Here is a 25,004-nt window from a genome sequence, read left to right on the forward strand (position 1 = left end):
GTAAGTCAGTTCCGTGATCTATACATGGCGAAATGAGCCGTTCGCGCTTCCGTTGTCTCGCACAGAGTTTGTTGCATCGTGTGTTTCTTCGAAATCAAACTGTCTACCCTGAAGAATGTCCAATAAGCGAAATAGTCTTCCAAGACTCGCAATCCCAGGCTGGTTTAATACGTCGAAGTTCAACCGGGAAGTTAGCGTCCAAAATAAATAACCGAGTATCAACTTAGCGGCGTTTCTTCGTTTGGGGTGGAACGGCATCAGAAAGCCACACGCCTGCTTTCTTCGCGCAGCGTCGCCATTTGCACGCGTTTCCCCTGCTGAAAAGCATGGTCGACTCCCATCACTTAGAGATCTCTCGCCGCCGTGACTCCCGAGAAAGTTCGAGTTGTTGCTTGCCGCACCAGAAATGCATAACTTATCTCTCAAGTGATCCGGTCCGGTTCCTGTCTATGAAATAACGGCGTACAGCGCGCGGCTGGTCACGCGGCTTTCGGACTCTACGTGGCAAACCCCTGATTTTTGGGCATGCCCACCCCAGAAAAAAACTAACAGCAGTCGCATGGTCTCATTTTCCCTTGGGAAGATCCAGCGTTTCTCCTTGTCAAGAAGTTCGCTCCCGAGAAATGCGAACGCCGGCGGGTGGACGGTGACTGGGAGACGCCAGTCGCACACAGTATTACCCGCCAAAAAGCTCGCCCATCTCACTTGGTTCTTGCCTTCAACACGATTTTCTTTTGTGTTAACAGATGGGATGACTTTCTTGCGCCACCAAGGGCTCGAGAACCGAGCCGCATTCTTTTTGGTGTCCTTTCTGTAGCAGAAACGCGAGGAAAGAACGGAAATACACTGTGCGCATGCACATCGGGCACGGCGAAGGTGTCGCCGCAGTCGAGAACCCGCGTGTAGCCACGACCTTGCCAATCTCTCCCGTTTCGCCTTTGAAGAAAGTGTTTTCTGGGTTCTTTCTCGTCATTTCCCCATAGCAACCGGAATCTCCCGCTTAGTGTGCGTTCCTTGATCCTGAGTTTTGAGTTCCGGTGCCGTTCCTCGCGCGGCGTTCTCCTTGGGTTCGGTTGCAGAGGGAATGTCCTTGTCGGCCTTCCACGGCCTTTCAGAGCCGCTCGAGGTCTGACCGCCTCCACCGGAAGCTACGTCGCCACGTTTTCTTCCCTCTCCTGCGCAAGCCCTTGCGAGAATTCGGGAAGAGCTGGATCCACATTTTGGGCGATTCCACTCCAGACTTTCTACCAGTTAGTCCGATGTGCTACGGTTAGAGCCGCCTCTCCGCAGCAAGGCGGCGTCACATATACGACCCTCGACACCTTGAGTGAAGCGTTTTTACTGAACGGGATAGAGGGCTTGACGCTCACGTGTGACCGGACTCAGAACACACATGCAATTCGGTCTGATGGCTCTAACCCCGTTGGACGGGCTTGCATAATAACGCGTTTCTCCAGACCTCTGTACGTGTTGGAAGCCGCGCAAACTGCCAGTCTCCATCTAGTGTATCTGTGTTTCACTTCGGTGTGTGTGTGTGTGGCCTTCCAATCTGCGGGCAAGGAAGCCGCGTATAGGGACTAGGAATTTTTAGAATCGACGACCAGTCTAAACCGTGAACGGTCACCGCCGCGCGCGACGCGCGAAAGAGAGAGCGCGAAGCGGAGACCCCTCAAGAAGCGGAAGGGAGAGAGCAAGAGAGCGACCCAGCGCGCGCGCGGCCAAGACGGCGAAAAACAGAGGTCGCCAGGAAAGAAACATCTACAGCAGAGAAAACCGAGAGGGAACTGCTGGCTCGGCTCTCTGTCCCTGGGGGGCTTCTGTTTTTTCTGGACCGGGCCGCGTCTTTTTTCATTGCCTTTTTCGGGGGCTCCCCTTGGGCGCTTCCCTTTCAGCTCCTTCCCTCGCCTCTCCCGCGTCTTTCTCTCCACTGTTTGTGCCGCTGCAAACCCTCAATGGAGCCCCTGTCGAATCTGGTCCGGGCCGCGAGGCGCTCGCGCGACGCGCTTCCCGCCCCTGTGGTGACGCGCCTTATCCAAGACAAGTCTCTGTTGCGTGTGCAGCGTCCACCTGCGGGGCTGAACGGGTGCAGTCCCGTTCGCTCCGCTGTGGCTCTGCGCTCCCTGTGCGACCGCTGTCTGTCGCATCCTCCCCTCCCGTCGTCCGTTTCTCGTTTCTGTTCGTCTTCCGCGTCTCGCTCTGACCAGCCTGCGGGTGCGGGCGCCTCGCCCGCTCCTGCAACTCCCCCAGCCTCCGGAGCTTCTTCCTCGACAGAGTCCCCCCCGGCTTCTCCCTTTGCGTACGTCGCGGTGATCGGCGCGGGGCAGATGGGCACGGGCATCGGCATCACCGCTGCGCGCCACTTGAAGGGCTTCGCAAGTCGCGCTCCTGGACATCTCCGAGACGCAGCTGCAGCGTGCGCGGACCCTCGCCGATGTCTGGATGAACAAGCAAGTGTCCAAGGGTCGCCTGACAGATGCCGAGGCGACGGACTTTTTTCAGCGCCTCAGCTACTGGCGTCTCGAGCCCCACGCCCTCTCAACCCACCACCAACGCAGAGCCTTTCTACCCTCCAAACCGGTCCCCTCTCTCTCCCACCCCCCGCCTGCCGCGTCGCTCGACGCGGCGGGCCCTGGCGCGGAGTCGCGCGCCGCGCCCGATAAGGCGAGCGAAGATCCCGGAGACGCCACGGGCAGAGGGGCCGAAGCTGTCCCAGAGACACAGGCAACTTCTGTTTTCTCGCCTCCTCCCCTCGACGTACTCGCCGCCCCCGAGTGTCTCCGCCACGCGACGTTCTGCATCGAAGCCGCCCTCGAGAACGCAGCCGTCAAATCGGCGCTCTTTGCTTACCTCGACGCCGTCACTCCGCCCTCGACGATTCTCGCGACAAACACGTCGTCGATTTCCATCACGAAGATTGCGGCGGCCACGAGGCGGCCCCACAAGGTCATCGGCATGCACTTCATGAACCCCGTTCCGGTCATGCCTCTCGTCGAAGTCATCACTGGATTGTGCACCTCGGACGAGACGCTGCACGCCACCGAGAGCCTCGCCCAGCTTATGGGGAAGACCACCGCGCGGTCCCTAGACCGCCCTGGATTCGTCGCCAATCGGCTCCTCATGCCTTACCTCAACGAGGCCATCTTTGCTCTCCAGGTGGGAACGCGAGGAAGACGAGACGGAAACTGACGGACTGCCGCCCACGTGTCTGTACACCACGCACTCCTGCCTCCATTTAAAAAAAACGCGAAACCCTCATCACTGACGTGCGGGTCCATGCAGTTCCATTCAGGTAGTCGTGTACCTCCATGTGTAGATGCAGAGGTGGGCACATGCATCCATACACAATGTACAAGGGTGCATACACATGTGTACACACGTACATGCATGCACGTCTCTGTAGCTGCCTAGCACACACGTGGATGGCTGCCTATCTCGGGTCTGTCCATTAGCATGTGGCTGCCGAATGAAACCTTGATCTGTGTATTGCTTCTGATCGATATGGGAGTCAGGGCGTGCCGGTGTGCGCGCATGGACAGGGCTCTCTTTCTGTACGGGTCTCTGGACGGTTTCGTCCCATCTCTGCGGGTTCCTGTGACCGTCATTCCCCGCAGGAGGGAATCAGCTCTGCGCGCGACATCGACACAATCATGAAGCTCGGCACGAACGTCCCTATGGGGCCTCTCGAGCTCGCGGACTTCATCGGGCTCGACACGTGCCTCGCCATCATGCGCGTGCTCTGCACGGAGCTCGGCGATTCCAAGTACCGGCCCGCGCCGCTCCTCGTTCAGTACGTCGAAGCGGGTTTTCTCGGCAGAAAAACAGGGAAAGGGTTCTACGACTATTCCAAGAAATTGTAGCAGCTGTCTGCATCCACGACCCCGAAACCTGCGTGCAAGCTTTCCACATGCACCTTAAGTGGAGCGAGAGAGTGGCCTTGCGACGCCGAACTTCCCCAATCGCCTCCGTCGCCGCTGGCACCGAAAGGTGGAGAGACGAAGGCATGAACCCCCCCCCGTGCTCTGCGTGTTCTGGCGAGGGAAACACGTGGTCGGGAGGGTCCAAGAATAGATGGGAAACACGACAAGATTCTAGGCGAACGTCTCTTCACCGCTGCGCGCACACCACCCTCTGCGTCGAAGCATCTGGGCAAACGGCGCCTTGTCTGGGCTTGAGGGAAAGGCTCTTTGTTTTTGCACCCCAGCCCTCAGTCCAGGACACTTCCCACTGCCCTCGGTGGCAACGAGGCGCCGGCGCATGCAGGCTCCAATAGAAAAACCCAAAAGGAACGCTGGATACTCGACGCAAATCTCTCAACTTTGGAATGTACACAGGTTTGGATGCGCGTAGCCATACTACACATATATATATATATATATATGGATATATCTGGATGTATATCAATACATACGAACAAAAAAACGGCCAGGGAAATGACGTTCGTCTAACTGCGGTTGTGTTGCGCGAAGGTCGACGCAGATGGCACGGCACAGCACCGCTCAACCTTGAGAAAAAGGCGGAGAGTGACACAGACGTGGAATGGCATGTGTGCATGCAGTTAGAAAGCGGTCGGGGAAAACGTTCGCTTTTCCCTCGGAGCTGTGCCCCATGATCTGTTTCTTGCTGTTCTCGGCGAGATCCGCCCCTCTTTCTCCTTGTGAGCGCTGCCGTGTCGCGACTGCTGCGTCGAATGCATGCAGAGGGACTGTGCTTGGTCTGTTCCGAGCAGGAGGAAAGCGACCGAGGGCGCGCCAAGAGACGCGAAGCCTATCCTTTTGCATCACGACGCATGTTATTCTCTTTAGAATCACGAAGTGTGCTGCTTTCTGCTACGTCATCAAACGCTTGTTTGTAGAGTTCCGAAAGGTCGCGGCAGCAAACGAGAACGCATTCGAAACAGAAACAGGAAGCGAGCACTTGAAAAGAAATCAATAGAAAAGCACCGCTGGTTTCAGATACATTTGCACGCACGTTCACGCGCACCTGCCAACCGAAAAATTTGTATATCCACAAATACATGGACATGGAATTTCGCAACCGTGCACCTTAGACGTGTGCGTGTCAACACAAAAACTGTGTGCGTCTCTGAGCACCTGCACGCACCGTTTATGAGATCTCTCGGCATCTCCACGCCTCGTCGACCTGGGATGATCAGGCAGGGACTCCGGGCGGAAAAGTGAACGAGACACAGCCGGCGGGAGAGGAGGGACGAGCTGTCTTCTCAGAACTGATCTTCAGGGAAGATGGGGACTTGAGTAGGTAGACGCATATCGGGGTCGTTCTCGCCCTGCGCGCTGCTGGCGACGTCACTGGCTCCGTATTTTAAGCGCTCTTCTACGGAGAGAAATGTGTCCTGTTCTGTTTGAAGAATCTCCGCAAACTGCCGTCTGTAAACGCGAAACTCCACGTCTGCATGTCTCTTCCCTTCTTCACTTTCGCTTTTCTCTGATCCGGATAACTTGTGGCCACGTGCTGCTACGTCTCCTCGCTCTCGCGCCACTGCCGTCTCTTCCTCTGGATTCCCCTCCAGTTCTAAAGTCCACCGCTCACTGCTGCGACTCTCTCGCACCTCCTCGTTCGCGCCGGTCGTGGATTCCTTCGCTCCTTCGCGGGTGTCTGGCGAACCCGTTCGGAGCAGCTGAATCAAGGCCGCCTGCTGGTTGTGCGGACGGTGGGGCCAGTCGAACCACGCAATGTGCAGGACGCGCCATCCTGCGTGTGTCAAGATTCGATGCTTGAGTCGACTTTTGCAGTCGTACTGGAGCTTCCCCACTCGACTCCATCCGTCCGTTTCGAGCGCCTCTCGCTCTCCCACTTCGTGTCTCTCCCCTCCTTCTCTCTTGCTTGCGTTCCCTACCTGGCCCTTCTGCTTGCCTTCGGCATGGCCTCGTTTGTCTGCCTTCCCGGCTCTCGCGGCTGCTTGCTCTCTGTTCGCCTCGGGTCCTCGCCGCTGCGCTTCGCTGCCGATCCGCCCTCTATGAATCACGTCTGTGAAATGCAAGGGCCCATCCACCTCGATGCAAATGCGCTCTTCTGTCAGCGCAACGTCAACGAGATACGGTCCCACCGGATGTTCCACTTGATGCGCGACGCCCAGAGCGCGCAGAGCAGACGACACTTGGCTGTGCTGCGAACTGCTTTCTTTCTGGACCAGCAACGAGTCTTCCCCGTCTTCGTTTGACCCGTGGACTGCAACGCACTCGAGCATCTCCAAAACCGAACGCTGTTTCGGCCCGCGGAGGCCAGCGGGCGTCGAAACACCGCGCGACTGGCGAGGAAGGCGACAGGCCGCGGGAGACGCGCCTGAAAAGGAGACAGAAGCGGAAGAAGACGCGTCCTGTTCGCCAACGTCGTGTGCTTTGCGCGTCTCTTCTTTCGCGTCTCGAGGCATTGCACCTTTCTCTCCGCCTCTCTCGCCTCGGAACCCTTTCTGCGGCTTCTGCCCCGCGATGGCGGTCGACTCTCCAGGGCGCGCCTCCTCTTCAGGGCGCGCCTCCTCTCCAGGGCGCGCCTCCTCTTCAGGGCGCGCCTCCTCTTCAGGGTCGTCTGCAGTCTGGCGATGCCTCCGCTGCAGCCTCGCGACAAGAAGAGGGAATTCGAAGCAAACTGCCATGGCCACAGTCTCAATCTGCCGGCAGAGAAACGGACTCGGCACCCCCAAATGCCCTCTTGGAGCGACACCGGGCCCAGCTTCCCGCGCCTCTCCTCTCGGATTTCTCCCCCCGTCTTCTGTCTCAACTCGCTCGCGTTCTCGGTTGACGAAGACGCGCGCGTCTGGGGCGTCCCGAGGCACCACAGTGCAGGCAGCAGGAGGGAGAGACGGCGAAGGGGAAGAAGGCGGAGAACCCGAAGCGGAAGGGCTGTCCCTCGGGCGTTCATGAGACTCTTTCTTTTCCAACTTCTCCCACTGGGTGTAGACGGCGACTGCATGCAGGCAGTTGAAGAGCGTGTCCTCCTGGAGCTGTTTGGCCTCGGCGAAAAGCCGCGCCTGTTTGCTCGTGTCGCCGCTCCGGTTGTCAAGCAAGACAGTGGCGAGGGTGAGCTGGCCGAGAGCGACTTGGCAGGCCGCAGGGTTTCTTTCTGCGCGGAGAAGATCGAGGAAAGACGGGGACGCACAACGCCGAAGGAGAGGAAGAACGAGGTGAGGATGCGAGACAGGAGACAGGTCGACGCGAGCGCAGAAATGAAGCGTCTTGGAAAGGTTGAGCAGCGAGCGAGAGAGAAGGAGAGCCGGAGAAACCAGAGAGAGCAGGGGACGGTACAGAGGCTCGAGGCAAACAAACTGCAACTTCCCGCAGGCTTCAAGAAGAGGCAGCACGCGATTCTCGTGTACGGGGGGACGCTCGCAGCGGACAGCACCGGAGGGAACCGACGCCACCAGAGACGAGCCAGTTGAGGAAGACGAGGAAGAAGAGGCAGACGAAAAAGAAGAGGATGAGGAAGAAGGAGACGGGGAAGGACAGCAGGCGTTTGTTCGCGTGTTTGAGGTCTCGTGTTCGTCTCGGCCTCCCTCGCTTTTGGGCGTTGCCTTTCTTCTCTCCACGTCTTCTTCCTCGCACTGCCTCTCGAGGCTCTTCGCCACCCTCGCATGCGCCGCCTTCAGCAGCATTTCAAAAAGCATGCAAATCTCGGTACGAACCACAAGGGGCTTCCCCTCTGGCGTTGCCGCCCACCTCACAAATGCGTTCGCTCTTCGTTCTTCTGTCTCTGTGCTCGAGTTGTTCTCCGCACTCTCATGGTTCTCCTGTTCCGACTCGGGTTGTGTTTCCTGCGTGTGGCTCTGTTCTTTCGCGCGTTTTCCCGTTTTTTCTTGGTCTGCCGGGGCACGGGTCGGTTGGCCGTCTTCGCGGCCAAGCAGCGCCCTGCGCCCGCCCGAGCTCGCGAAAAAGGCGAACGGGACTGCAGGGTCGGGGAGTCTCTCTCTGGAGAAGAAGCGCGCGACGGTCGCCAGCTCCTCGAGAGACAGCGCACAGCCAGGCCGAGAGAGGTGATGGAGAAAGGCACCCAAGAGAACCGACCGCAAGTCGAAGGCGAGGGAACCTGCGGAGGAAAGACTCGGAACCTCATCGCCTGGAACGGAACCCCACACGTCCCAAGGCCGAGGCGCAGGAGACAGCGGAGACGGCGGAGACTGAAACGGCGAAGAAGAGAGCCACGGAGACAGAGAAGAGAGAAGGGAGGCGCGAGAGGACGGAGAGGGGGTAGCCCAGGGAAGGAAGGCTAAGAACTCCGGGGATCGGCCGTCGTGGAAATCCAGTCGCTCCACCACCAGGAGAAATCGAACGAGTTGTTTGGGAGTGAGATGCGCGAGGAAACGGGGGTGGCGCCAGAGAAGGCTCTCGACGGGGAGACTGCCGAGTAACTGCAGAGAAGCAAGAGGCGAGGAAGACGGGAAACTCGACGAACGGAACGACGGCGAAGACGGGACGGAGACAGTGGAGTCTGGAGCCCTCCGTCGGAAAGCTTCTTTTTCCGGCCTCGTCCTGGTGTCTCCACTTTGCGCCTTCCACACGGGGCGCCCGTGGCTGAGCCGCTCTTCGCGTTCTCTCGCTTTCTCCTCCCTTCTTGCGAGCTTCTCTCGCTTCTTCTTCTCTCTCTCGCGCACTTGCCTCCTCAGCGACTCCGCTGTTTGCGTCAACATTTGCAGATGGATTTGGGTTGTCCTTCTCCTTCGTGCACCCCGCGATCCCCGCGTCTCTCCCACGGAGCGAGAGAGGCGTTCCAGCGCACACAGCCATTCTTCCGGCGTCACGCTGAACAGCTCCCGCAACACGCGCGAGGCCTCCTCAATGTCTCCGCGCAGATCCTCCTCTCTGGCTCTCTGTTGTCTCTCGCGTCTTACCGCCTTCTCTCTCTCTTCGAGTCCTCCGTTCTCGAGAAGCTTCGATGCTGCCGCCTGCAGAGTGGAAAAAGGCCTCTCCTGTGAAGCCGCCGCGATTTCAGAAAACGAAGAGCCTCGCAATCTTCGCTCCGTCGCGCTCGCTCGCGCTGCATGCGTCGCTTGGAAGGCGTTTCTCTTCCTCCTCTCTCCCCTTTCCCGCTCTTCCTCCCGGTGTCTTCCGGCCTCACGGCCTCCCCGTTCCAAGAAGAGAAAGGGAACGGTGGAGCCTCGGCCAGGCTCTTCTATCCGCCCCCGCGCACGCACATGATTCGCCGGCTGGTTCCTCTCTTCATCGCCTCTTTCTCTGGAAAGCTTGAGAGGCAACGCCGAGGAAGTCGCGCGGAAAGGAGCTAGAGACGAGGCCATGAAACGCGAAGACAAAGCGCGAGAATGAGCCGAGGCGCAGGAGGCAAAGGACGGAGAAGAGGCGAAAGAAAAGGCTGGCAGAAACGAAGGATAGGCAGGGAGAGAGGAAGAAAGAGGAATGAGTGAATCAGTGAGGCCAGACGGACCGCGGCACGGCGACGACGGCAACGAAGAACTGAGCGGTAGACGCCGAGAAAGCACAGTCAGGGAGAAACGGATCTGCGGAAGAAGGGGAGAAGAATTCAGACTCAAGTCCCTAGACGTCCTCATCGTCGCTGCGGTTGGTCTCTAGGGAGAGACACCGAGAAACAGAGACGGCGAACTGTCTCTCGCATGCAGTGCTTTTTTTGTCTCCGTGAGGCCATGAGCCGCAAAATCGGCCGAAAGAGAGGAGCGCAAGAACTTCTGCGTTGATTCCTGCGTTGAGGTCTTTGGCCTGTAAAAGGATACACAGGCGAGAAGAGGAGGAGGGAGACAACGCGGAGAAAAGAGAAGTAAAGTTAGACGTGTGGCGTCTCTGGCCTTCTCGCTGTCTCGGTGTTTGCATGCATACGCGCCAGGGGTCCATAGTTTAAGAGGGCTCAGAAAATGAGGATCTTTTCAGCATCTTTCCCCTCTGCAAACACTAAGCAAAAATGCGGGAGCGAGAGAAGAACCGCCCAACGAGACGACGAGGCCGCAAAAACGCAGAAACTGGCGCGGTGGTGCATGCAGAGAAAAAAGCCGGCTGATGCAGGCGGGAAGGCGTCGTGTGCATGTTTGCGTGAGGCGGGTCGCCGCGACACATTGTAAAAATCAGATTGAGAAGAAAGACTCTGTTCTGGAGAGCTCTTCCACATAGGAGGGAGAGTACGGGACGGAAATCTCGCCAAGTGAGAGAGTGCAGGAAACAAATCGGTCCGAGCCTCCCGCCCGTACACACATGTTCAAGCATAACCAGCTAAATGTAGATCCGCAGCAAAACACCTGAGGAATCGTTCGCCTGCAAATACCTGCACATATGGGCAGATCTACTTCTCTATGGCAACACTCGTACGACGTGCGGAGATACGTTAGAGGTATATCTGTATCTAAAATACGGATGCATCCACGCTTTCTAGTGTACATCTGTGTGAAGGCAGGCTCCCAATCAGCTTCTTTGTCTTTAAAGGAAACGGCGAAGTCTCTACAGGGTATGGGGACACCGTACACCGCCTCTTGAAAATGTGGAAACGCTCGAGAACTGACTCCACGAGCGTTTGACACACTGCAGGAAGACAGGGCGCGGAGTGGGAACGAGGCGGGAGTGCCCGGATGCTGTGTACGGCTCGATTCAAATCGTTCTGTCTTTGTTTCCACCAGTCTTGGAATGGATTTCCAGTTCCTGTCAGACCTCGGTAGCACAGAATGCGTACTTTTTTTCTACACCGCAAGAATTCACGGATCGAGGAAGCGAAGCTGTCCGTTGATGCCCCGCAGCGCCAGTCAAACGCAGCGTAGCGTTTCGAATGGCGGCAGTCGTTCGCTTTCTCTTTTTTCGTCACGCGCCCTCCACGCGTCGTTTCTCTTTTCTTTTCGGGTTCCTCTCCATTTCGGCCGGCATTCGGCCGGCATCTGACTCCGCGATCTCTTGCGCGCGCAACGGTTGTCGCGGCATCCCTGGCTTTTTTTCACAGCCCTGCCTTTCTCGCAGCGGCCGTTGCGCGTTTGCCTTTGTCGGCTTTTCCCGTCTCGTGGGCTCCACAAACCGACAGCTGGAGTCTCTCTTCAGCGAAGAGCTCTCGAAGCAGCGTAAAAAAGCTCTGGTTTTCTCGCGAAACAGGGGATGCCCAGGGTCGTGGCGCGCCGAAACCGCCGCTCTGCCTTTGTGCAGGCTTGGCCCCATCAGCGTGTCCCCTGTCCGGATCAAAACACGGAGAATTCCTTAGAAGATCCCCACCAGACACGAATGCGTTAACTCCGAGCAGGTTCCCTCCTAAAAAAAGCTGTGTACGTCAATGCTCATACACACTTCGGGCTAGTCTGGGTAAGCAAATTGGGTTCCCAGAAAGCGGATAAGTCATCAGACTCCTTAAAGCATGCTTAGGGGCGAGCGACGAATCTCCACATCGGGAAAAGGTACAAATCCTATGGCGAAATACTTCGCTACTTTTTGATACAGCCACGTCTGTGCCGTTGCTTCTGCCTGCGCGCTGTCCGCTCGCAAACGTTCCGTACGATGCGTGGATCTTTGAGGTACGCTTTATCGAAAGAAAGGGGACAGCCTTTTTTCCGCGTTGGAGTTTGGAGTGACCCGGATTTCGCGTTGCCCCACTTGGGGAACTGGGTTTTGGCTTTTCGCAGTCGCTACTGTTTAACGCGCGCGGCGGCCAGCCGTGTGTCCCCCGTGTCTCGGTGTGCGGCTGTCCAACTTTTCTCATACAGCACTGGCCTTCCAGATTCTTTCCAAGAACCGCCCGCCAAATTTCGCGAATCGGGAAAATGACAAGTTCCTCGCCCAAACTGCCTCCTTTTAAAAGTTCGCCGTTTTGCGTGCACAGGAAACGAGGTCGCGCGCTGCGGCGTGGTCGGGCGTCTTTCCGTGTACTCGGGGTTTTTGGTTCTTTCCCGTCCGACTTTTTTGGCGAAACGCGAGAAAGGGGTTGCAAGCGAGCGGAGGCGTGGACGTGTTTGTCTCGCCAAAACGTGTTCAAGCAAATTGGTTCCAGTTTTCCGCTTCTGGAAGCTTTCGCTTAGGGCCGCACCGCCCACGTCAGACAGCCAGTGTGTCAGAGGTTTGTGTTGCACTCTCTCTCCGTCGCTGTTTTTCGTTTCGGGGAATCTCGATGGTCCCTCTCTCTCTCTCTGTCAACAGGCGCTGTGTTTCCTCTGCTGGCGGCGTGCGTAGCACAGAATCATGTGTTGCGCCCGTCTCCCGGATGAGGCAGCTCGATTCGACTCTCCCCTTTTTTGTGTGCCGCCTTCTCTACAGTCCCGTGTGTCTAAGCTTGGTCGCGCAAACGTTCTCTCTTGGCGCACCGGGCGGTTCCTGTGTCCTTCCAACCGTTTCCGCCCTCGCATATACTCGCGCGCGCAAAACTCGAAACATCCGCAGCCACTCGCCACGCACCGGCTGCCGAATGCCGTTCCCTCAGATCCCAAACACCCCCCGATGGAATGGAAGGCAGACGAAAGCCGGTCTTTTGCCTCGGAGAGGAGTTCGTCCTCGCCGGCTTGGTCTGCCCAGAGTCCCTCTGAGGCCGCGTGCGTGGACGCCCGACTTTCACTCGGCAGTCCAGGCGCGTCCTGGCGCATTTTCAGCGAAAATGCGCCTTCTCTCCGGGGCCTCTCGCCCTCCAGGGATCGGCGTTCTCTCTGGAGACGAGGGACGGCCTGCACGCTTGCTCTGTGGGTGTTTTTTCTGGTGTTTCCGCTCTCTAGATGGATCGACTGCGACCGCTTGATGCTCCCCGCTGCTGCGCGCGCGCTCACGCTGCCGGAAGGACACGCAACGCCTGGCGAGGAAACTGGGAGACGCCCCGGACTTGTGGGCGAGGACGGTCGAAACGCGCGAGAGGGAATGAAACGCCCAGATCTCGGGGATAACGCTTCGACAGCGGCAGGGATCGTCTCGCCTGCGAGTCGCGTCTCCTCCCAACCGGCGCCTAAGGTCTTCTCTGCACTTTCTTTCTCGTCTGCTTTCGGCCCCGCTCCTCACCTGTCGGACGTCGTGTCCCATGGAAACAGAGGCGACACGCATGCGGCGCTCGACCTGAGCGGCAAAGACCGGCTTCTGCGAGCTCTCGCCGCTTCGCCGTGGACTCTCAACAGCTCAGAGGCAAGGACGCGGCGGCCACGAGAGCAAGATGCGATGCAGTCAGAAGGGGAAGTGAGGGAAGAAGCGGAAGAGCGCGATGGTCCGCGGCACGTGCGAGGTTTTGCTTCGATTGTTGATCGGGCGTTTGCCCCCCAAAACGACAGAGACCAAGCGCGCGGGCACACCGCCCCGCGCTCCGCTGCTTCTTCCTTTGCTCGCGGCGACCAGGACGATCCGTTCTTAGAGCTTGAGTTCCAAGAAATCCGACGCGCGAGACAGCCTCCTCCCTTCGCCGTGTTCTCCGACGGGTTGCTGGCTCTGCCTGCGGACCCCCCTCACGCCCAGCAACACCCGTGGCGGGCCTCTTCTAACCGCTTGCCGCGCATGCACGTCTCTGTGCACCACGCGCGGCGCCTCGATCCCATGTCTCCTTCGGCGCCTGCCGCTCCCGCGCCGTCTCGCTCGGATTCCTTTCCCGTTTCGCGAGAATATCTCCTTGCCCACAGGCGCGAGACGACCGATGCGTATTCCGCGTCGATAGACGAGAGCCAGTTCGTCATTCTGGATACCGAGCTGCGCGGTCTCTTCCTCACAGCCCTGTACGACGTCCTCCTGTTTCTTCTCGCTCTCTTGTGTTGGCTGCGCCTCCGGCGATTCCGCGGAGACCATCTCTGTCTCCCGCCGGACGTGCACGCGTCTCTCTCGCTTCGCCGCCCCGAGGGAGATGCGCGACTCCCCTCTTTGCGCTCGACTGCGTCCGGCCAGCCTCCGTCGGCTGCCTCCAGTGCGCCTCCTCCACAGTCTCCTTTCGTCCCTTCGCCTTGCGGGGCGGAATCGCGTGAGCCTGGAGCGTCTCGAGCGTTGCCGTTGGAGGACGTTGCGGGGGAGCCCTCGGGCGCGGCGGCTCGGGCGCCAGGCGAGGGAAGTGAGGAGGGCGGTCGCCAGCTCTCCGGTCAAAGAGCCGCGCTCCCTTCTCCCTTGATGGAACCTTTTTGTCTGAATCCGCCTCTCGCCGTCCCTCTTCTGTCTCCGCTGGAGCAGAAGCAAGCGGAGGAAGGAGAGAGTCGCGCATCGACGGAAGACGTCCTGCCTAGGGCAGAGCCGAACTTCCAGATGTCTCTGTCTCTCGCGTCTCCGTCCCCCGGCGCCACTGCGTCGCCGCGCGAAACGCATGCACAGAGTCCCGCCGAGAGACCTTCTGCATCCGCAGCGGCTCCACGGGATGCATCCGCGTTTTCGCCTCGCAGCCCTGAGGGGGACGGCCAAGCCCGCACGCGAAGCCCAGAGCCTCCAGTTGCTGCGTCGGGGCGCTTCTCCAGCGGCGCCTTCAGCTGCTGCTTCGCTGCGTGCCGCAGCGTGAAGGCCTGCTGCCGCTCGGTTTCCAGAACGTGCGGGGTTTTGAGAGACATCTACCTCGCGATGGAGAGTCCCGTGGCCTTGCTGCATCGACGAGTGTGCACGGAAAAACGCCGAAGAAGAGAGAGAGACAACCCGCGCGCGAGAGAGCCGCACCAAGAACAGGCGCAGACGGTCTCGCCAGTACGCGACAAAGGCGAAGAAAGGGGAGGAAGAGGAGAAAGAAGAGAAAGAGAAGGAAGAGGAGAAAGAGAAGGAAGAGCCGGAGTTAACAGCGGCTCGTTTTATGCACCTGGCGAGGACGGCTCGAAAGGCGAGGCGTGTGCAGAGTGCGAACCCGGAGAGGAGAAAGCCGAGACGAAAGGAAGCGGCGCGGGAGTGTCGGGGAGAAGAAGAAGCGCGAGCGGCCAAGGCGATGATGATGGCCTGAGGAACACAGAAGGCGTTGCCGAAACTGCGAGAGAGAGAGGACGAATGGAGACGACGAAAACGCCGGGCACCGCGTCTTCTTGGAGAGACAGCAGCTGGGTTTTCCCGGACTTTTGGCGCACCACGGAAGATCGAAACGCCCTCGATTTCGACTGCCTCAAAGGGGATATGGCCGCGTATCTCCACTTCCTCAAAACGGCGAGGGCCTGCTGCCAAGCCATCTGTATCGCCTGTGAGAATTTAATTGAGAAACAGAAACACGAAAGTGGTTCGTTCGTCTCTCTAATTCATGTCTGTGCCTCCCTGAACTGCCCTGAAGCCGATCCAGTCTCGAGCCTTTTTTCCACTCAATACATAAATATCTATATCTATGCATGCAGACGCGGGTGTATGCTGCTAGGTAGATGGAGAAATTACAGTTGAGATCGGCCTGCATATGTGTGCATGCAAACGGTCCGCCGATTAGACGCCAAATAGGTATTTTTGTATCTGATATTCGCGCGATCTATACTACCATATATTTATGGGTATACATATATATATATATATGCATGCGTGGGTGTATATACACACAGGTCTTTCACAGATCGTTTTCGTGGTGCCGTTGGTTGTCGCATGTTTTTCCCAGGTTTCCTGGTTCTGATTCCGCTGTACGTGATCGGCGAGAAACCTCACCGAGAGTTGTACACTTTCCTCGACATGTGCACCGCCGTGGATAAATCGTCGAAAGCCGTTCTCTGGAGCATGTACGGCATGTCCTGGATCTTCTCCGCAATGGTGTACTACGCGATCTACCATTTCTGGCTCTATCTGAAGGTGCCCGAGCGACACGGAACTTGCACGAAGCTCTCTCTGTCTCTAGATAAATATTCCGGAGCTTTCTCTTGGCTGTATTACACTACGCGTTGGACTTCCTGTTAAAATCTTGAGCGCCTCTGTTTTTAGCGTATCCAAGTATGCGAGTGTATGTGATATCTCGCAGCCGGTCTCTGGGCGCGCTGCGTGTAAATGGGCTATGTTAAACGCGAGAGGTATGCGTCTGAAAACTCTCCGTCTTTAGATCGACGTCTGTCTGTCCGCTGCGCGACGTGCTCGTCTCTCCTTTTCTCTTTCTCTCGGTGTCTGTGTGCGTCCTCTTTGAGTGTTTCGTGTGCTGCCTTTCAGAACGCGTGTCCGTTTTGTCGTTTTCCGCGCTTTCCACGTTTTTGCTGCGCTTTGCCTCCCTCGTTTCCCCGCCCCCGTCCAGCGGACTTCCGGCTGTCGCCTCGTTACCGATTTTCTGCTGTCTGTGGCTTCTGCGTTGGTCTTCGAACGACAGGCCATTCGCGCGCCGCTGCTGCCGTCGCGTTCCGCGGACGACTCTCGTCTGTCTTCTTTGCGGTTTTCGGGCGCCTCTGCGCGACACAGTCCGACCCAGAGGGTGATCGGACGCCAGTCGCCGCTAAGTGTCCCCTGTCTCTCTCCCTTCGCTCCGCCTGCGGGATCAACGGACGTTTTTTCTTCTCTTCCTTGCGCCAAAACCGCCGGCGATCGAGCAGGTTCAACCCTGGTGCGCCTCCCCTCGCCCGCGGGAACGCACCGCCCCGCGGGTCCCCCGACCCCGCGAGCGTTGTCCGGCTCCTCCCACGCCTCTCCGACTTCTGCTTTGTCTCCTGTCTCCTTCTTTGCTCCTCCTCGAGTCGCCTTCGACCCGGAGACTTTGGAGTCGAACCGCATCTGGCTAGCCCCGCCCCAAGCGTTCGCTGTGATGTTGACCTGCGTCGATCGTCGCGTAGTCGACTCGCAGGCGTTCGCCTCGGCCTTCGTGGACCTCCACCAGCTCTACTGCAGTGTATGTACAGCTGGGCGGATGCGCCAGGTGCGTCTTCTCGACGAGGAACAGCGAAAGAACGCACGCGAAGGGCGGCGGCGGGGCACGGCCCCGGTCGGAACTGACGACTGGCCGCTGCTCCTTCAAGACGAAGCAAGGCGCGCCGGCGAGGCGCACGAGGCTAACGAGGCGGAACGCGCCGCTTCACGCCCCGTCCCAGAGGGGAAGCGCGACCGGAAAGCGAACCGCGGGAAACCGGCAGATCGGAGAGTGCGCGAAGCATCCGGCGGGAGCGGAGCGGCAAGACGCGCGACAGACGACAAAGAGCAGGGAATTCAGTTCAGAGACTCTGTCCGCGCGAAAGCCTTGAGGCGGGCTCTGACCGCAGGAACTCTGGAAGCGGCCCGATCGGACGCAGGTAGAGCGCCGCAGGAAGAGAGCGCTCCAGTGGAGGCAAGGCTGCGAAGCCACAGTCTGCAGAAATCTCCGAGCAACCCTGAAGAACTCAGTCGCTTTGCGCAAACACGAGACCACGGAGAACAAGACACGTGCTGGGGAAGCGATGAAGAAGAAGTCTGGTCCTGTTTTGTCCCAGGCACTTTTTCCTGGAAATGCTCATGCGTCGTCAAAGTGAGACTCGTCATGCAATGCGGAAAACTCACATGGTAAGCGATCTTTGGCTGCAAACAGAAAGACATACCTCTATTGTTATACAGATATAGATACAGGTATAGAAAGCTGTAGCGTGAGACATACAGATAGATACATAGATATAGGCATTTACATGAATATACATACATATGGATATGTATGATGTGAAGTGTATTGAGGCGTCTGCATCTCCATGTATACTGCGTCCTACCGGTAGGCATGAGAGATATATGGCCTGACGTGGATGGCGTAGCTGCGTATGTCCCCTTGTGGATTATGAGAGAGACTGGACGCAAAATCGGAGGTGTTTGAGGAAACGAGCACGACACGGGGAGACACCGTTTGTCTCTCCTTCTCTGGCTATGAATGCCGGCTTCTCACTTGCCGTTTTTCCTGTGCTTTCCGTCTTCCGTTTTTTCAAGAGGCGATGAAAGCGTTGTGCGTTTGTCTCCGTGAGCGTCGGAGACTTGGCAGATTCCTCCATGCTCTCGCTTTCGTCACCCCGAGTGCGATATGTGTGCGGCGTTCGAGAAATTCTTCTTCCACGTTTGTGCAGCGTCGATGAGAGTCTCCCTCGGAGAGATCACGGCCTCCGTCCGCCTGTCGTCTCCGACAGACCTGTCTCTCCGAGCGCTCTCCGTCTGTCCCCAGAGACACCGCTGACTTCTTCGTCGTGTTTTTCGCATTGCCGCGGGAGGCCTCCGTCTCCGCATCTCGCGCTCCCTTCCTCGACGCCTTCGGCCTCTCAGCCTGAGCAAGACAATCGCGGCTCTGCGCAGGTAGCTGTGCCGCCTTCGCCGTGCTATGCTTCTTCTTCGCGAGGCAGCGGACGGCTGCCGCCTGCGCTTCTCTCGCCTTCCTCGCTCTTCCTGCATCACCAGCGCTCCACGTCCTGGACTCAAGACGAAAACCGGTTCTTCGATGGCGAGGATTCGCAGGAGGCTCCCGTCATCTTCACCCCTGCCGCCCGCAAGCAGGCGGAGACGGGGCGGGGCCGAGGGGACACGGGCGCCGAAACGGACGGAGGCGAGGGCGAGGAAGACGAAGGTGCGCGAGGCGGCGCCTCCGCAGGGTGCTGTGGCCGGCGGAGACGCGGCGAGAGAGGTCGTGTCGACGACGACAGGCCGAGACAACTCGCTCTCCACAGGCCGAGCAGGCGGCCGCCGTGTCGACCCCTCGCGCCGTACCGTAACGCTGGAGTCGCGTTCGTCGTGTTCGACAATCAGATTTGCGTCAAGGAAACGCTGCAGAGTACGTCCACCCAGCCTCTCCAAACGAGACTCCCTTAGGATATGCGGGTGCAGGGACACGCATGCTCATATCTATGTATTTAAAATGTATTTGCATGAACTCATAAAAGTTCCTAGTTGTATCGGTTACGCATCTTTTTATGCGCATATATCTAAATATGCATATCTGTACATCGAGATGTACGCATATATATATATATATATATATATACATGAGTGTCCGTTTTGTGGACGGGTAGGTATCGGGATGTGTGCGGACATCCGGGACGTTTGGGTGTGACCGTCGAGGACTGCTTCTCTGTGTACATGCGCAACACAGGTTTGTCAGATGTTTGTTCCTGTTTCGAGTGTCTTTCGCTACGCTCTTCTATTCGGGGCTCGGCGTGGGGCGGCCGGCTGTCTGTCGCCGCCCGCTGTGAGAGCGTGTGGAGCTCGGCGTGTGGCGCAGTGAGCCGTGCAGCTCTGCTTCGAGTCGCAACGCCTGTGCTGTTGTTTCGAAGATTCCTACCGGTATCGCGCGGCAAGTCGCGCACGCGGCAGAACGTCGAGCGTCTCGTTTTCGAAAGTTCGCTTCTCTCCCGCGCCAGCGCCCTCCGACATCAACTGGGACAATCTTCACATTTCTCGTTTCAATCAGGTAGAGTCCGAACCCGCCGCCGCTGTCGCTGCCGGTTCGTCTCGGCGCCCCGCTGGAGCGAAACGAGGGTGCCTTCGCTCTGTACGTTTCGAGTCTTGAGGTGTTCTGTTTCGACAGGGGCGAGAACGCGCCTCGTGCCGATGCGCACGAGACTTTCGTTTTGAAGAGTGCGAATCAGATTGCGCTGCATTGTGGTTTTCCAGCTGTCGCGAATAGTCGGACTTAACGCTCTCCTGGTCATTCTCTGCGTCACCATCATCTCACCAGTGGCGATTCTCAACGAGCTAACTCCGATTGTCGAATCGATTGACGAACAACTCATCGAGCATCGCCTGACGCGGCTCACCATCACAGGTCGGCGTCGCCCGTCGGAAACAGATCGGCCTCGACGGGACGCGCAGGAGCGGAAAAGAGCTCCAGCAAGAAGCTTCAAAAACAGTGGACTTCTGCATGCACAGATCCCTATATTATTTTGAGGATTCAGACAGACACAGGGATGGCGCTCCAGAGAAGTCGAGTTCGGAAGATGTCTGCTTTGTTGTTGAAGGCCCAAGCTGCAGAATAGTGACACACAGGGATATCAGCACATTCTACTGGGGACATACATATATATATATATATATATGTGTATATAAGTGTGGATGTATATGTACAAAGACAGAGATAGACATCTGGATGGAGATTTAGGATTTTCTAGATTATGATTATGAGATATGTATACGTAGATATGTCGGGATCTGTATGTGGATACACATGTGGATTTATCGATATTTTGTATATGCCGCGGTGCAGTTTGAGTGCCGGTGGAAAGGCACGCGGTTGGTTGACATGAGACCCCAAAGAAGAGCGATTCTGCCTTTGGGTTCTCTCTGCAGCTTCACGTGGCAGAAGAGCCAGAGTTCCCTGTCCATGCTTTTTCGATGTCTCTCAGCCTGGTTGCCGCCGTTGATTTTGCTCCTCATCAACAGCGTCGTCCAACCTCTCTTGATTAGCTATGTTGCTGCCGGCTCCGGTAAATACCTTCTTCCTCTTCTCTGACGCTAACAGCCTTCCCAGCTGCGGCGTGCAGTCCAAACGTCTCGTTTCTTGTTCACAATGAATGAGATACATATACAAAAAACTGTGTATATATCGTCGTAGGCACGCATGCATGCATCTACATATGTAAAACCACATATATATGAATATGTATGCATATATGTGTGTTATTCGGCATTGGCCGTTGTGACGCACCGCCACACGGGCAAAGAATGCAGTTTTTTGTCTTTTGGGTTTGCATGTTTTTGTATCAGTGCGTGTGACAGATGTACTTCCATCCATGTACATATATATATATATATATATGTGCAAGCATGGTAGATAAGTGCGTGTATTGTCTCGAATGTCGTGGGTGGGGTGTATGTACAGGGTACTGGCTCAAGTCAGTGGAGACGGCGTACACTGTCCACGGCAACATCGTTTTCCAGATTTTGAATACGTTGGTCATTCCTCTTCTCTCTCTTTCCTCCATAGACTCTGTTCTGAGGGTGAGCTCGAAGATTTTCTCTCACTTGCGTTCGCAGAGATGTCGGAATCCGCAACTGCTGAGTGTGACACACGCGTTTTTCGTGAACAGTGTGTGCGCGACTCGGCGGCGCGGAGCGTCTAAGCGCTTCAAGTGTCTAGACACCCGCTGCGCGTTTGAGAACCCGCAGAACGGTGGCAACCCACAGACGCGCGTAGATGGGGACACAGGACCGCCGGCGGTCGTGTGTCCTTTGCTGTCACCCTCTCTCTAAGTCCGATTCTCTATGTCTTTTTTCCCAGACGCCTGTGAGCGATTTCTTCTCTCGTTTTGTGCGATTGTTTACTTGCCTAACCAGATCATGTACACGAACGAAATTCGCGACTGGTCCCTCATCCTCGGCTTCACCCTCATGCACTCTAGCGGGAGTTTCGCGCTCCGTTACCTCCTGAATCTTACTTTCCTTGGAACGGCCAATGAAATGCTCCAGATCTTCCCTCTCATCAGTACGACCAAATGGAGACACCATTTCCGTACAAATGATTTTATATATAGTAAACATATATACTCGTATATATCTGTGGAGGTATCTGCGCATGTGTCTCTCTCGATATATATATATATATATATATATGTACAGTATCTATATGTACAGTACATATATATATATATATATATATGTACAGATATATACAGGACTCCATCTTCAAAAACCAAAGTGAACGTGTGTGCATACCTAGATCGATATATGGATACAAGCAAATCCACGTACAAACGCACAGTCTATGCAAGGCCGAACTTTTCTCTATATACATGTATAAATGTGCAACTATATGCATATAAATGCGTATCGGTTTCTGTGTGGAATCCACCATGTTTAGTCATTTGTATAACAAAGAGGTTCCTTGAGAGGCGTTTGTTACTGATGGCACAATTCGGTGTTCTCCCTCCTGTAGGGGGCGAGAAGCGGCGCAAGTCTGCCCGTTCATCGAGAAAACGTTCGTCTCTTGTAGGGGAAAAGGCTGGTTTCCTTGTTTCTGGTTTTTTCTCCCCATTTTCGTTGTACACTCTCTTTCCTTTGAACAGCGTCTCTCGCTGCAAAATGACGCGCGAAGACTCGACGCTTTTCAGCGCGGCGCCGGGCTGTACGTGCGGCGGTTTCAAAGATCCTCTTCTTTTTGTGATGACGTTCTGGACCGTTTGCTTTTCCTGACTGCGTGCATAGTGTCTCGGATCGACACGTACTTCTACGGATCGGCTGAAAGGAGGAAGTACCCTTTCGACATTGGCTACGCGTACGCACAGGCACTCTCTGTTTTCACGCTCGTTCTCATGTTCAGGTGAGCCTTCGAAATGCAGTCCACCAACCGTCCGTTCTGGTGTGTGCGGCCCACAATGGGATCAGCTTCACATATGTGCCGCCCATATAAGGATATACATGCAGACATATTCATTCCCATGAATGTGTATATATATATATATATATATATATGTACGTATGGAGTGCTGTAGGACATTGGTGTATGAGCAGTGCATACGCGCTGATCGTCTCTTCGGCGTCCGCTTCGCGTGTGTCTTTGTGCAGCTGGTTGCTCCCCTTGGTTTCCCGTGACCGACGGGAGAATCCAGCGCGCACATCCGAGCACAAACACGTTTTGTTCACATTTCCGAAAACAAGGAAGTGCCCCTGTTTTTTCATGTTTATGCATACTGGGGATATAGTATAGCTGTTGGCGAGTGTATATACACACAGACGGGTGTGGAAGTTTGTGAGATGTGGCAAGTCAGCCGCACGTGAATATGTGTCGCTTTCTACTCTGTTGTACTGTAGTCTACCGTTGTTCGCCTGGGTCGCTTTCGTCTAACCTCTTTTGCGCCTTGTTGATTTTTCTGCTTCAGCGTGGTGGTCCCCTTGATCTTGCCTTTGGGCATCCTTTACTTTTGTTTCCGATTCAAAGTGGACAAATACAATTACATGTTCCACGTCTACGCCGACCTCGACTTCAACTCCAACGGACACCTCGCTGTGACTGCTATCAAGTACATGCTCTTTGCAGTCGCCTTCCTGCAAGTAAGCTTCGTAGAACGCTTCGCAGATGCAAAGCTGCTTTGAGTGTCGGGCAAGAACACTCGCTGGTGAATTTAGGGCGTGTCCTGGTCCCCCCATCGACTGCAGAGAAATAAGTGTTTTCAAGTATATGCATAGGTAGTCGAATCCGCACTTAGACGACTCTGCTGCCTCTCAAGCAGTGTAGTTGTTTCGCGGGGTCTATATCTACCACGTTGAAGTTTTCCTGACTATCGATCAATGCCCGAGAGGCAACGGTGTTTTGCGCGGCTGTACACCGGCAAAACGTGTTCAGGTGCGATCGGCTGGGCACGGGCACACGTTGGGAAGGAACTCCGTCGTTTTCGCTTTCGCGTTTTTCTCTGTCTTTGCAGTTCGCCATGGCAGGTTTCTTCGTCTCGCAGGACGACACCTGGATGCCGGTGGCTGGGGGCTTCATGCTGTTTATTTCTCTCGTGAGTCAAGCAGGCACTGCGGGCCAAACTCCGGGGCCGCGACGCAGTTTCGTTTGCATTCTGTGAAGTCTCGCATGGGCGCAAAAATCCTTTCCGTGTGTGCGCTTTAAACGCGCCACGGTGCATGCCGCAGCGTGGTTCTAATTGCCTGAATGTGCGGACCGCATTGGCTGTCTGGGCTGCTAGCCGCCTTTCGCGTGTCCTAACCCCAGTGTTGAGCTCTCCACCCTCAGCGGGACGAGAGGAGGCGGGAGTTTGCACCTGCACAGACACCGGATTGGAAGCCTTTCGTGGCCATTTACACGCTGGCAGCGCCGCGACTCCGTTGGGAGCCTCAAGTTCAGGAGACAAAAACGCCACGCAAGCACGTCCACAGCGGCAGCGTGTACTTCCGTGAACCGCGGGTTGCCATGGGCCGATGGTCCGGCTAGGTAGACGCATACGTGGATGTGGGAAACTGCGTATTGGAGCCCGAAGACAAGCGATGGTGTGTGTGTGTGTATGTCCAAATGGTCCTTGGGTTTCCTTCGCACATTGGCGCACTCTTCATCTGTATGGAAGCGTGTGTTGACGGCTGGTTTTTCCTGCACAGTCTCGTGAGGCATTCCTGACCTGCTCGACCATCAGTTTCTCTGTGCATTTTGTTGTGCAGATGTCCTGGTTGACCCTTTCGTGCTACTCCATCGTCCCGCCAGGGACGGTCAGTGCCAAAGAAGCCTCGCGCCTGAAGAACAGCGAAGGCGTCCAAGTGCTCCTCCCGCGGCAACGGCAAGAGCTCCGCGAGGCGTATCGGCAGCCGTGTGGCGTCGCGTCGGTCTGTGAGTGTGCCTTTTGAAGCGACGAGCCAGAGCAGACGCAAGCAGTAGGTGAAAACGGAGTCGAGGAAGAATTCTGGTCCAAAAGCGTGGATCCCGACCTTCACCCCGTGGCGCGCGTCAACACACGGTTCGCGATTAACCAGATGAGGACGTGAAGCCGAAGAGAGGCCCGCGTTGGTATCGCAAAAAAGAGAAAATGCATGTGGAGGTCCGTTAGAGCACCAGCAGGTATATCGCTCTCTCCGGATGGACACTTTGGGTGTGAATTGGGTCCACGAGATGTAGTCTTGGCCCCGACGCCCTTCCTTTGGCAGCGGTTCGGGAACGAGTCCGAACTCCCTGTTCAGAAATTAGCTCCTAGCGAAAAGCGCTGAAAGCGCGCAAGCTCCGTTCTCTGTTCGTCGTCTGCCCACTGGATGGGCACGGCGAGTGTGCGGAACGCCAGGTGTGTTTCTCGGGCGTTTTTCCCAGAAGCAATGGGAAAAGTGAATAGGGGCATTCCCACACGATGAACCGTCTCCAGGCACAATTTCCACGTTTCGAATGCGCACGCTTTTCCGGAACACAGCACTGCGGATACGGCTCCCAACATCTTTCGGCCTTCCCCGGCGACGTAGCATAACGGCAGCATTTCCAACAGGTCTGAGCATCGGAATGTGTCAACACTCACTGGATGGCGCCTTTCGGGTGAGGCGCAGTGGACTAGGCAGAAAGAAATTGTAAGATTTTGTTCGTGCGAAACATGTGCCAGGAAGAAGCAGAAAATGTGGAAGAACCGCTGAGAAACATCCGTAGTTTTAGCCTCAGTAGGACGAACAACGCGTCCGACAGCAGTGCGTAACTAAACAGCCCCCCTTGGTATGAAGGGTCGGGTGTGATCGTCGAAACAGAACCACCGTTCACAAAGAACACGCTCAAAGCAATAACCCTGGCGGAGCCGATTTAGGTTAAGGAAGAGGAATAAAAAGATGGATTTTCAGTGCGTGGATAGCGGTAGACGGTAACGT

The 25,004-nt window shown here is 56.4% G+C and overlaps 3 protein-coding genes across 3 annotated transcripts; 2 read left to right on the plus strand and 1 right to left on the minus strand.

Moving 5' to 3' along the window:
* Positions 1-2,439: 2,439 nt before the first annotated feature.
* NCLIV_032080 (putative 3-hydroxybutyryl-coA dehydrogenase) lies at positions 2,440-3,857 on the plus strand (the record flags this gene model as incomplete). The annotated part of the gene is made up of 2 exons (XM_003883404.1): positions 2,440-3,153; positions 3,612-3,857. 2 exons carry the CDS (start codon positions 2,440-2,442, stop codon positions 3,855-3,857), a joined length of 960 nt encoding a protein of 319 aa, XP_003883453.1.
* A 1,361-nt stretch (positions 3,858-5,218) lies between these two features.
* NCLIV_032090 (conserved hypothetical protein) lies at positions 5,219-8,638 on the minus strand (the record flags this gene model as incomplete). Its single annotated transcript, XM_003883405.1, has 1 exon — positions 5,219-8,638. The coding sequence occupies one exon, from the start codon at positions 8,636-8,638 to the stop codon at positions 5,219-5,221; it is 3,420 nt and encodes a 1,139-aa protein (XP_003883454.1).
* Positions 8,639-11,441: 2,803 nt separating this feature from the next.
* Positions 11,442-24,509, plus strand: NCLIV_032100 (hypothetical protein; the record flags this gene model as incomplete). Its single annotated transcript, XM_003883406.1, has 15 exons — positions 11,442-11,458; positions 12,644-15,036; positions 15,433-15,550; positions 15,969-17,279; positions 17,822-18,516; positions 19,103-19,233; positions 19,356-19,506; positions 20,084-20,164; positions 20,560-20,678; positions 21,015-21,162; positions 21,882-21,996; positions 22,556-22,727; positions 23,099-23,192; positions 23,832-23,997; positions 24,443-24,509. The coding sequence occupies 15 exons, from the start codon at positions 11,442-11,444 to the stop codon at positions 24,507-24,509; spliced, it is 5,778 nt and encodes a 1,925-aa protein (XP_003883455.1).
* Between the last annotated feature and the right edge of the window lie 495 nt (positions 24,510-25,004).

Source organism: Neospora caninum, chromosome VIII (genome assembly GCF_000208865.1).
Source record: "Neospora caninum Liverpool complete genome, chromosome VIII".
Taxonomy (NCBI): domain Eukaryota; phylum Apicomplexa; class Conoidasida; order Eucoccidiorida; family Sarcocystidae; genus Neospora; species Neospora caninum.